At 39.7% G+C, this 13,274-nt stretch overlaps 1 protein-coding gene across 1 annotated transcript in view; it reads right to left on the reverse strand.

Annotated features, from left to right (window-relative positions):
* STK3 (serine/threonine kinase 3) overlaps nucleotides 1-13,274 on the reverse strand; it is an 87,253-nt gene that overhangs the window by 16,882 nt on the left and 57,097 nt on the right. Inside the window, exons 9-10 of the mRNA XM_053466776.1 lie at nucleotides 10,524-10,725; nucleotides 1,342-1,517 (exon numbers count right to left, since the gene is read on the reverse strand). Of these exons, the coding sequence (XP_053322751.1) occupies nucleotides 1,342-1,517; nucleotides 10,524-10,725 (378 nt within the window). The remainder of the gene's footprint in view (nucleotides 1-1,341; nucleotides 1,518-10,523; nucleotides 10,726-13,274) is intronic.

The raw sequence follows: 13,274 nt of genomic DNA on the forward strand, positions 1-13,274 counted from the left end.
TCTATTGTTAACTCTTAATATGAATATTGTTGTGAACTGATTAATGTACGGTGTGCGAGCCCTCCCGCGTTCTGCTAGAATTCAGAATGTACATTGGGTCCATTTCCATTTTGAACCCAGACAATGGGGGAGAATGTTAGATTAGAAGCTACAGGGACAGTAAAGAAACCACAGTATGGAGAGGAGAATAAAAAACATCCTAAAATATCTTACAATATTTTAAAAATTGTTCAACCTCAGCAAAAATGTGAACACTATCCACTAACATGGCGCTGCGATAAGGTGACTGGTTTACCATGAACGCACCACTTATCACTCGTCTCTTATTCACGTTAGATCTCCACTCACAGCAGATGGATCAACTGTGGATTTCACCAAGGAGAGCCCATAACTAGTATTTTAAAGTAATACAAAGGGATAGATATCAGACACCTTAATGGCTGCAAAAGACATTAGTAACTGGGACACTACAAACATATGTTTGTTGCTCTATCACACTGAAGATTACCCAAGGAGATACCGGTATTCCAGTCCTTGTGTAGACAATGCACGGCGTGAGGCTGAACACTCAGCAGGGGTTATGAATAATTCCGCTCGGCTCCCTGTAAGGACACAGCAGGCATCCGACAGGAGCCGTCCAGACCTGTTGCAGGATGGACGCTCTGTTTTAAGCATGAAAGCCCAAACTTATAACAAAATAACGTTGACTGAAAATGTATAAGAAGATCTGCAATGACTGATTGGCTTGTAAGGCTTATAACACAATAGAAGCTGCTTACAACAGCAACCACCAAGAATATGGAATTAAGGGATGGTTATTGCCGACTCTCCTGCTCTATCTATTGTATATGATTTTCAGAAAGTATCTCATTTAATATTCCCTCAGTGCAGAGCAAGGAAAACCCCAGGGGACATGTCTGACAATCGTAAGGCTGACATGGAAACTGCTTATGTACTGCATATGGATGGAAAACTGAACGGTCATATAATCTACAATTTTCAAACACATTCTAAACTTTTGAAAGTAGGAGAGGAATCTGTCTCAAGGGAATGGGCAAGGCGAACATAAAGGGGTGAACATAAGAGGAAAATGAGACTCCGGGTAATGCAAAGGTTATTTTTGGTGAAAGCTCCCATTAAAAGGGAGAACCCATCATGATGTAGATGATAAATCATGATGCACCGCTACAAATCAGAACCACAAAGCGAAAGAAAATCCCAGGTTCTCCGACACCTATTTTGTTTTCACAAACGCATGAGAGATATACATATTATATATATTATACATACACATACATACGCATATAGTTAGATATAGATATATATAAACAAAGTACTCACAAAGTCAAAATCCCCATCCGGAGGAACCTTCCAGTTGTCGGGGAAAACATTTTTAGATATATGGAATTGTTCGTGCACATTTTGATTGCAGTTCTCAAGAGGTTTATTTTTGGAGTCTTGCTTGTCGAAGTAATCCATAAATGACGGCCGTGGCGCTTGTGGAGACGTTGCATTTCCTAAGTGTATAAAATAAATCGAACATTATTACAGATGCATCAACAAACTGGCAAAGACAGACAGAAGCACCAGCCTCCAACCTGCAGGAAGAACTAGCTAAACCTCTTATGGTTCACATGTAAAGAGAACACGATCAAATATTTTTCTTAAAATCAAAATGGTTCAACCCAAAGCGGAATGCACATTTTTAATAGACAGTTCTTATCTCACAATCAACTCTTAGGATACCTTTACAGATGAACTACCGTTGACCATATACTTTAATTTGCTAGAAGATTCATGGAGCTGCCTTGCTACACACTATGTGGACCACTTACATTCACACGTTCTCTGCCCCGCTGAATAAACAGCTAAACCACCTGTATGGATTGGTGAGCAAACCAGCTATAATATAATGATGTAACGTTAAAGAATGTTATTTCCATGCTTTTTGCCGTCCAAAATGTACACAGTTCCTGTTGTGGGTGTACAAAAAACCCTGTGACTCTCTGACCCCCCAGATGCAGACATATTAGACATGTGCAAATCGCCTCCATCCACTATGGGCTTTCTGGATATTTAGAAGACCTAGCTTTTCCCGGAGGTGGACAGTTTACAGAAAAATACTCTCAATGTTAGTAATTAACAGCTCAATTAAGTCATTGTTATGAAAATTAAAGCCCATAGGGATATCCCAAGCATGTTTGCACTGAAAGCGTCGCATGATGAATATGCTTCAATATAAAAGTACAGATGCTAAAGCAACCAGCCTGTTTTAACTCGAGCTTCTACAGAGAGAAAACAAAACACCTGCCAGTGCCACCCGGCCTCATTGTCGACCGTCTAGAAGCAGTCAGCGACCTGGAAGTTACTTTTCATCATAAACAAAGAATAAATGTAAAAGGTAGATCTTCCAGCGTAAGCTGAGACAATGCCTTCATATTCCTTCAAAAAACACAAATAATAGTAATTTGGGCTCACATCTAAAGGAAGGTCCCAAAAACCTATATTTGCTTGCACATTGTGCAATAAGTACACCGGTGTGCAATAAGTACACCGGTGTGCAATAAGTACACCGGTGTGCAATAAGTACACCGGAGGCCAGGGGAGGAAAAATAAAAGTTCCATTTAGTACACTAAAAGGAAAACCGTAAAATACCGGTATGTATCAACATTCTGAAACCTCTCCAATATGTCATCGTCAGATATATCTGTGGAAATAATGCCAATTTTTCTAAATGATTTAGTGTTCTGTTTTGTACAAGTGATAATCCCATTTTCCGAGGTCTCCCACGTGAGAAAACGGTTTACAGAGGTTTTCCATAACCAAGTAATTCTCCGCAATCCGTTACTGGAACTCACTGAGTTACTCGATCCAAAATTCTATTAGTGCTCACTTTCTAGGATTTCGGGGCAGAATATTTTTATGAGAGGAATGCTCGGTATGCCCCACTAGCAGGCAAAACACCCCCCCTTTAAAATAAACACATGTAAGGTGCTCTTCACACTTCAAGGTCTTGTCTTCTGCAACTGTGTGACACTCGCAACATTAGGAGCCAAAACTGGGGGAAAAAAGCACTGTTATTACCAAAATATGTCAGAAGAAGAATGAATAACGTATTAACAGATGAACTATACAAATCGTGCTCGAAGCTAAGGGAAAGCTTCATCGTTTATGATTTTAATAGAACTTTGCATATTTGCAGTCCGTAGTTTAGACCGACACCTTTATTGTCTATCCGCTTTGACCCAACATGATGGCAGACTCAGACTTACATCACAGGTCTTCTCGTTATTATGGTTTTTCATCACCATAGCGGTGGTGCTCAACTCAACCTAAAAAGCCCATCAACAGGGCAGGACTTAGTAATTACTACATTCTATTCTACAATGGAGATACAAAATACCTGGGGACCAGCCACTGAACTAGAGTAATGCTTCTCCATATTCCCTTCTATTTAAAAAAAAATTACCATGATGCATAAAGGATGTGCTGTAAGATGAACAATTCATGTCTTAAATGGCCTTCAAATAACTGCACCGGGCAGTGTTAACACATAATCCTTGTATTAGTCCAATAGTTCACCCCATGCATTAAATAACCTTTTTTTAACAGCATTTGGTTGTGTGTAAATATCAGGCTCAACGTACAAAATCTTATCTCACATCAACTATACCGAGAAGCAAGCCTGATGTAAACGCGAGGACCGCATATACAGAAACAGATAACATAACCTGTCAAGCAGAAAGGCTTTAATAGCAGCTGATGCATAGAACTCCAAGCAGGTGCGGTATATGTGCACGGTGGAAACACTCCATTACGTATCATCTGTCACTGTCGGCACAATTGTCATGGATTTGCTGGCGGAGGCGTTGTAATAGGATTCACTGTATGTCGGTGGACAGAGCAAGCAAACTCCTAGTACCCTCTTGGCAATAGCTGCAGGGCTCCATCATAAAGGATGTGTGCTTACCGCAGACAGGCCGGCAACAAAGGAGAGGCCAAACGATACAGTCACATATTTCCTCAAAACAATGTCTTAAATTATAAATATAATTACGTAATCATAAAACCTTTTACTTTGTGATATAGTTTGTCTTACAAAAGACGCCAAACACCTCTGGACCATTTTATGCTGGTTAAGATCACTCCAGCGTAATGTCTTCTGGCGAGTTTAGGAAGCGGGGCCACGTGCAAAGTATTGGTAGAAAAAACGCTATGCTATAGAATCCGCGAGTCTCCAAAACTACTTTACTCTACAGAAGAACACTGCAAACCATACCTCCTCGAAACGAGTCGGTAAAGTGTAGCAAACAAAACCACTGGGAATGAAAGTACCAAAAAGCAGATTTCTAGACTGTGATGGGAAAGTACATTTAGGACAAAGAATAAAACAAAACATTCCCATCGCATGTGCAGCCTGAGGAACTCAGAGACCAAAGGATAATTGGGGTAATTACAGGTAGACGTTATTAAAGTAAATGATGCCCGAGACAGACGTTACTCCGTGCTTCAGAAAAACAAATACATTAAACAGAAAGAGAGTCGTTTAATGGGAACTGCACTGCGCGCTGACACGACGATCTGGAGGAGAACGATTCGGTGTTTGCTTAACAAGTACGGCAATCACTTAACATCTTGTAATTAAATGTCAAACGAGTGCTGATGAGTTAAGGTTTTTTTCGTTTTTTCTATAAGTGCAGACAAATAAAGTGAATAAACGAGGTGATTTATGAAAACTTACCAGATCATTTCACGTTCCTGGATTGTTAGGATGTTACTAAAGAAAAGGGTCCATGTAAAAAAAAAAAGGGCAGGGAGTGGCGCTAACAGGAAAAAGACAAGATTAAAAAAGAAAATCTTAAAAAAAAAAAATCTTTAAATCTTTAAAAAAAAAAAAAGCTGATGGCTGACCACCCATCCATGCAGCTCTATGTCTAATGGAAATCAGAGGAGGCTGCCGGACATTGGGGTATGGCAAAAGGGTGAGGGGCTAAGAAACAGAAGATTAAAAAGAATCCATGTCCAGGCTCTATCTGTGACAGAAAGTGTCCAGGAAAACCCAGTTTGTGCTGGAAAAGGGTATAGAAACACCAAAAAGAACTCCAGTGACATCCCCAACAACTCCAATCTAGAAAATGCACTTAACGCGGACATTACTTAAACTCTACGTTTTACTGCTAAGAGTTTTAAGTTAAGAAAAAAAAACGCCAACCTGTAGATAATTTGCCAAAAGCCAAATAACACTGATTTAAAAACCCAATGACATTAACCTTTTTTTTTCCTGAGGTAAAGACTTATATTCAGTGCTTCTCTTCTATTATAATGTGAAGAATAATTATTTGCTTTACAATGGTACATTTTCATATTTTATAAATGTTATATAAGAAGTCTTTGATAAGTATACTGTGCCCAATATTTTCTATGTACTGAACGGAATCATTGATTAATTATAACATATACAGGATATATATGTCATTTTTTTTCTTTTGACAACATATTAATAAAACTTCCCAGCAATGTATGCATTCCTTTATCAGCACATAAAGGTCCCCATAACTCCCTGGTTAATACATTCACTCGGTGTTACAGTAACTGAAAGGACTGTGTGTTAATGTTAGGAAGTGACGCATGATATTAATGAATTACTGAATCCCTAATAAAAGCCTAAATGGCAGGTTTATTTTTCTTTACCAGTGTAAATGAATTAATTCCATTCCCTGTGTAAACACCGTCACATTTTTAGGCAGCTAAGTAATCTCAAGACTGCTCTTGATGTCCATCTAGTGGGTAAAACGGGACATTTTCCTTCTGGTGCGTCGCTTCTCCCATTCAGTGTCTTTTCTTGGCATTTATTTGTACTTCTATTCACATCAAACTTCAACATTACCCTTAAAAATAGATTTTTGTTCCCTTTGATTTTCACAGACAAGCTTAATTTCAAAGCAAATTGTCCAGCAAAGAATCAGTTTGGAAGAGATTCACAGAACATGCTGCCCAAAGAGTGTGGAGCTGTGCTTGCAATTATACGATTCCAGGAACCAACCAGCAAGGAAGCGTCTGATGTTACGGCATGCTGTGGCTCACACCTGACGAGCTAAAAACACATTCATTTAGTGGGTAGCTTCATCTGGTGTGCTGTCAGCGGAGATCTTGATGTATCCGCTCGCTGGCAGCTGGTAAAGTTATGCCGGTGTAAACGCTGTCTGAGCGTTGGGTTCCGGTGCCAATACAACCACCCGGAAACTCTGCAATCACTCATCTGTCTTGGCACCATGTGAGTGTTCAAATGTTACTATTCCAAACAATATGGAAATACAAGTATGCTATAGCCGTGCCAAAGTCAGCTTAACCCCCCCCCCCCTTAGTGAATGGCTGACTTACAGATACAGATTTTTTAATTATGATCACACCTGCGGGTTAAAGAAATCTGCCCTACTGAACACCGGGCTGATTTGTATACATATCTTGTTCTGCCTTTTTTTCTTTTCTTTCTACTGATGTGACACAAAGGAGTTTAAATGTATCAAGTCTCTCATACACCATGCACCATGCCGTCGCTAGCACTCTCCTACCTTGATGGGGGTCTGTGGACCCCCCATCACCACCTACCCCGGCGATCTGCCCCTCATTTTGAAGGGCATCACTGGGACCACCCGATCCGGCCGGTAATGACGCGATGACGTCACCGCGCAACTTTATTGAAAACTGACAATTGTCAGTTTTCACGGTATGGGGGCATGCTGCCTAGATGCCTGTATCTCAGGCATCTGAGCAGCTACAGACCCCCAACATATACCGTTGGAAAGGTAATCGCCTCACCTTGTAAAATAAAATATTATGTTAAAAAAATAAAAATGTACAAAAAAAGTAAAAAAAATGATTTGGGGGTCTCTAAAGGCAGATAAATAAAGATCAAAATTGCCTAGAGACCCCCAAATTAAATCATCTAAACATAAACTGGTTTAACTTTAAAAAAAAAAAAAGTTTAAGTATTCTAGCTAAATGATCACTGTGGTAGCCAATGTTACCACAGTGATCATACAGCTATAAAAAGTCACATTCCCTTTTTAAAAATGGCCGATACTAAATTTTAACCCCATGATCCCTTTGATCATGTGGTTAAATTTAGCCAATGGTAGAGGAAGGCAATTTTTGAAATCCAGATGAACTGCAAAAATCAGCCGTATAGCCTGTAGTACGTAAGTTAACCATGTCATCCCTGGAGCCCCTTGCATTTTTACTGCAAAACTTATTTTTGCTGTAAAAGTGATTTTTTTCTCCCTTTACGATCATCTTTTTGGGATTGTAAGGGGAAAGAATGGTGTGTGCTTCTGCGAGTGAATGTATGGAAAATATGGTGTGTGCTTCTGCGAGTGAATGGAGATATGAAAAGCGTGTGAATGGTCAGTAATTAGGGTTGAAGCCTTGACGTGGCATTACTGCTCACGTAAGAAGTTAAATTATGGCACAAAAAGTACATATTTTCAAAAACTACACCCCTCGGCGCATCAAATGAGGGGCTGCGTGTGTTTCTAGGACAAACCTAGAGTGCGCAAGACACAAATGAACATGTCGCTATGGTTAGAAAAAACATATTTTCTAGCCAAAGCGACATATTCCATCATTATCTGTGAACTTAACTTTTGTCCTAGAAATACATGTAACCCCTCATTTGAAGCTCCAAGGGGTGTAGTTTCTTGAAATGTGTACTTTATGTACCCTAATTTAACTTCCCAGATGTCTAGACCACCTTAACTTCAGATATGGCAGATTGGAGAATCTTGTTAAAAAATTGTCTTAAAACATTTAGGGGTGATGGCTGCATTTAGACAGCTTTAGACAGCTGGGAAGTTAAATTATGGTACATAAAGTATATATTTTCAGAAACTACACCCCTTGGTGCATCAAATGAGGGGCTGCATGTGTTTCTAGGACAAATCTGGAGTGCGGAAGACTCCAAATCTGGAGTGCGGAAGAACTTGTCGCTTTTAATTTTATTTATTTTTTATTTTTGTGTGATATTCACTTATTTGTTGTGCAAGTCAGATTTGTGATACAAATACAAGTAAGACCTCATTTGCTGCGGCTGGGGGTGTAGTTTCTAAAAATATATAGTTTTGTTGGCATATTTTAACATCCCGGGCAGCTAGAGCTGATTAATTGACGCAGCCATGCATTAAATTTAAAGATGAATTTTGTGATAGTCTACTAAATTTAACTTTTAGCAATAAAATATCAGAAAAACACAGTCTACTGTTCTCAATTTCTGTTTATTTTAGACCGGTTACCTACTACAAATATTTAGCAACACAGGTTTTGATATTAGAGTTTAGAAAAATAACATTACAAACTTTTTATTGAGTTGGAAGTGAAAAATTACACTTTTTCCCCATTTTTGGTTGTATTTTGCAAACCTAATGAGACATACACATATAAAAATGGTATATTTGGAATCTGCTGGGTGTGCTGAAAAAAAAACAATATATGGTTTGTATAGTTTATTCCCAAGAAATTTACTTGAAACACGTTTAAACGTGAGATGCACCAAAATGCCGAAAACTAGCTTAGCACCAGGGTGTGAAATGGCTTAGCAGCCAAGGGGTTAAAATGGGGGTAAAGAGACAGATTGCAAGAGCCAATAAGAACGTACAGGGCCATCCTATCGGCCCAATCAGAAACCACGCCCTAGTCCTCATGTTAGCGCTTTGCAGACTCTTAATGCAGGGCTCGACAAATCCCAGGCGCCAGGTCGCCATGGCGACAGAGAATTTTGTCCTGGCGCCTAGGTTTTGTCAGCCTCTTACATCCAGAAAAAATTGTGGATGTAAGAGGCTGAGTCACCACACGGGGGCGCTGCTGCTTCTGTCTGCCCAGGAGTATGGGCAGACAGCACAGCCACTCTGAGCCCACCCCCGAGCCTGAGATCACGCCCACGGAGTGATCCTGTAGGCTGAAAACGTGGTTGTTGGAAAACCAGCAATCGTGTTTTCAGCTGCCACAGGCAGCTTCAGGAAAGGGGGATCAGTGTTGATTGGGTCCCCACACAAGTGTGGGGACCTAACACAACATCCCCCTGCTGCCTGATCGCTCCATGAGAGCGACAGGGCAGCGTTAATTCATGTTTTTCAGGGGGCTCTGCTGCTGGTGGTCTGCCTGGAAGCCCAGGCAAACCAGCAACAGCAAAAACGAGCCCCCAAAAGCCCTTTGATGATTCCTGTAGGCATGGAAGCCTACAGCAGTCATCAGAGACTCCCTCCTGCAATGGCTGGTCTATAGACCAGCAATTGTGTCCCAGCTGCCAGAGGCAGCTTCAGGGACAGGGGGGAGGGTTCTTTGGTCTCCCCATGAGTGTGGAGACCAGCCCCAACACCCCCTGCTGACTGATCGCTCCATGAGAGCGACAGTGCAGTGTTAACCCCTTCAGTGCCACAATTGTGTATGACACATTCGTGGCATTGCAGGGGTTAACATTTGGGGACTAAATATCAGTCAATGCTGTGCTCCAATGGAACATCAGCATCAAAAGAGTTAAAAAATTAAAAAACAAAAACAAAAAAAAACAGCACTGACCTGAAAGTCCAGGGTGCTTACAGGTCAAATGCTGTGAGTTTAGTAAGTGGGCTGATGATGATCAGATCACTCTTGACCAACTGTTAGTTTAAAAAAATCCTGGCTCCTAACTTTTTTACCTGGCGCCTAGATTCACAACAAATTTGTCAAGCCCTGTCTTAATGCTCTTTTTATTAAGGTCTCGGGAAGGACTTTGTTGCTGGGAATGTAAATGAACGCATCACCCAATAACGCTCCGTTACCCATCATTCTGCACCAAGTTACGCAAACTGTAACAGCGCTGCTCCTGTTAACGCAAATCATCTGCTGTTCTTTTGTGAGCGATGTAGTTTTAGTGATTAGAGTGATAAGTGATGCACTGTGCTATTAATGTATAGCAACCTAAATACTCCTAAATGCAACAAATCAGAAGATGTTTATGAGGCAGAGTTTAAAGAAGCTGACATGGTCTCTTCGAGACTCTCGTCACATCCAGGGCATGGCATAGTAGTTCCTCACACTCCAATCTCCCAGCGCGCTGCATTTATGCGCAGGGGGGACAGATGTCTAAGCCTCAATCCTCGTGACTCTCGGCATGTATCACTGCAGCATCCCGACACTGCCTACTGATGCTGTCGGGAAGGGATCTTTGTATCTGGTCACATGAAGTGCCCAAACACCTCAATCTGTCCCTGAACCGGCTTCAGCACAAAAAGGTACAAGTATCATTGTTGGAGACAAGATTAAATAGTGACTGCATACTGTGTATGGTTCTAGGGAATGACATTTAATAAAAAAAAATTTAATTTTGAGTATGTTTTGTACGTTTTATTATCAGAGAAGCCTACTGCAAGATAGCATCAGGTACAGGGCTAGCATGAATACTACCCAATTGTTTTTCATTATTTTTTTTTTGTATATGTTCACACATATATTCAATGGTTTGGTACATTTTGTGGACCACATGACTTACTTTTCATGGTTCCATCTTCTTCTTCCTCTTCTTCATCTTCATCGCTATTGATCACCATGGTCCCCAAGTCAGACTCCAGCATTGTGCTGTTGTGCTCAATCATGGTCTGTGCCCCTTCACTCATGGTGCTAGCGGCTCTCATGGTCCCCGCACTCTCCGAACTTGTCTTGACCATGGTGTGCGAGTCAAGCTCATCTTCTTCCTGCTCAGAGAAGAGGACGCAAAGGGTTACTAACAGAACACCCCACAGATTAGCCTTCATGGAAACATTCTGAAACCCATCTCTAAGTATACAAATAAGTTTATATAAATGATTTCCCACAACCACATCATAGAGTCCTCAAACCATAACATAAATACAAAGGTCTCGCACAGGAAAACAATGGCCTCTAACCACACATTTTTATTGGTTTAAGTAGTTTCCTAAATCGTAATTTAGTATTAAAGCAATGCTGCAATGGCAGGCTTGGAAGAAACGACAGGGGGTACTTCTTTCCGAAAACATAAAACGTGATGTCAATTTATAGATGGTGCTTTATTTTACTACTCATTTGGCCGAGCGATGGGGGTTTAAGGAATAGGGAAGAGCCATTTTTAGTAACGAAAAAAGATCTGTTCAGCAGATGCTGGAGAATTGTTGAAAAGAACAGATTCCAGTGTTGGATAAAACAGCATTTCCAATCAGTGGCAGTAATGTTCCTGGAATGTTAAGCTGAACTGATGATAATCCAGTGTATGATTCATAAGCCCCATATGGAGCGCAACTATTTCAATACAAAGGAAAAAACCATTGCGTTTTCATTTTAATACGGGGTATGTGCAAGCAACACAATTAGCTCATAATCACGGCAAACGAGGAACATAAAACTCTTGGCTGAGCAATGGTACAAATCTAAATCTGTGCATTCAAGTGTCTAAAAAAAGGTGAATTGAGATACAAATAAGGGAGCAATAACAACGGGGGAGGAATAAATATATCTTAAAAACAGGGCTTATAGAGGCTGCAACTGCAGCATACACAACGGAGACATTACTTCTGCTTATATGAATCCGCAAACATTCTGTATACTGTATAAGTTGGGAAAGTGAATTACTCTTTAAGGAGCGTAGTCAAACTAATAGTTACATGAAAACATGGCTGTAGCTCAATTTTTATTCTGTGGATTCAATTATTACATGAACGGAGCCAGGTGTGATTTACAACATATGCATATCCGTGCATCACTATCATCCACTGTTTTGTTTTTGTTTGGGTTTTTTTAATTTAACACCGCTTTCTCATTCTTATCGCATCCAAAGCAAGTGCAGCCAAACTTTTCAATATGTAATGAGAAGCGCACTGCCTTGCAGGAAGGGTTAAAGTAAATCTATAGCTACAATACAGGGCCCTCCATCACAGAGGGGCATTTTCTATTAAATTGATTGCACTGGCCTAGGGGAAGTAATTTCCCTTTGCACATACCACTTCCTGTTCAGGTCTGCCAGGGGAAAATAATTGCTACCATACTGAAATCATATCACTCTTGCATTATTATAAGATGTAAGTCCTATTTGTGCAGATGCCAGCTAAATACCTGCTAATTGGCAACTATACCACGTGTGCCGAACGGCAGCTGTCTTCTGCTATAGATCTGCTCAAAACATGCACCGGATAATGGTCTTCTCCAAAGGCATGCAGAATAGTTAATGATATTAAGATGTTAAATTGTGCATGGAACAAGCGAGCACAAGTGATTAAAAATAAATACATCTTGAAAAAATTCCAGTATATTTCTATAGAGAATGTGCTTTTAGATGATCTGCCATATCTAGCGCAAAATATAATGAGTACTAAAAATCTCTACATCTCCTTCTACAGTTTAAATGTATATGTGTAATCATGTGTAACGGGCTTTGTTTGAAGAAATATTCATTTTATAGCGACAATAAAAAGTCAGATATCCAGATCTTGTATATTTCTTGTATATTTTATATATATATATATATATATATATATATATATATATATATATATATATATATAATTTTTTTTTATTATTATTATTTTTATTTTTTTTTAAAGAGCACCACTACATACAACGCTATATTTAATAAACATAGGCACATAAGCAATGGCTTAATTACAAAGTATGAGGGGCCGAAGTTCCCTAAAAAGAACGAGCTGGCTCAGTATGAGTAGCGAATCACAACTAGACCATCCAACTATGCCGTTCAAGTAAGATTTGCTGTTAAAGAATCAAGATCGACGCATTGTTTTCCTTATATAAATATTATCGCAGATACTGGAGGGCATTTTGTAGAACAAACACAGACCACTGTGTAAACTAATCCACCAAATATTATTCATGCAGGTTGTTTTTTTTGTACATAGAATTTAGGAGCCTAAAAGCAGAAGTTCTATGGATATTAACGTAAAATAGGTCAAAAACACAGGCAACAGCTTTAATATTATAAGATCCTTGGCCACCTGGCTCCTGGGATCTATACAGCTCTGCGGGTGAATAAAGTATATAATACAATCAGGAAAAGAATAAAAATTAGTGAAAGGGCCATAGTATTAAATGTGTTAATAAGTGGTACATTGTATAACACACCTAGAGTGTAACACGTTTATATCAATTAGTGGAAAGTAGACTTTAATATTAACATTCTGGTTAACTGCATTGTTAAATGTGTGCAATACTTCCAACAAACACTAGAGGGTAGCACAGACAACAAGATAAGCTATGTTCTTAACATTAGAAAATGCTA

Source organism: Spea bombifrons, chromosome 5 (genome assembly GCF_027358695.1).
Source record: "Spea bombifrons isolate aSpeBom1 chromosome 5, aSpeBom1.2.pri, whole genome shotgun sequence".
NCBI lineage: Eukaryota > Metazoa > Chordata > Amphibia > Anura > Pelobatidae > Spea > Spea bombifrons.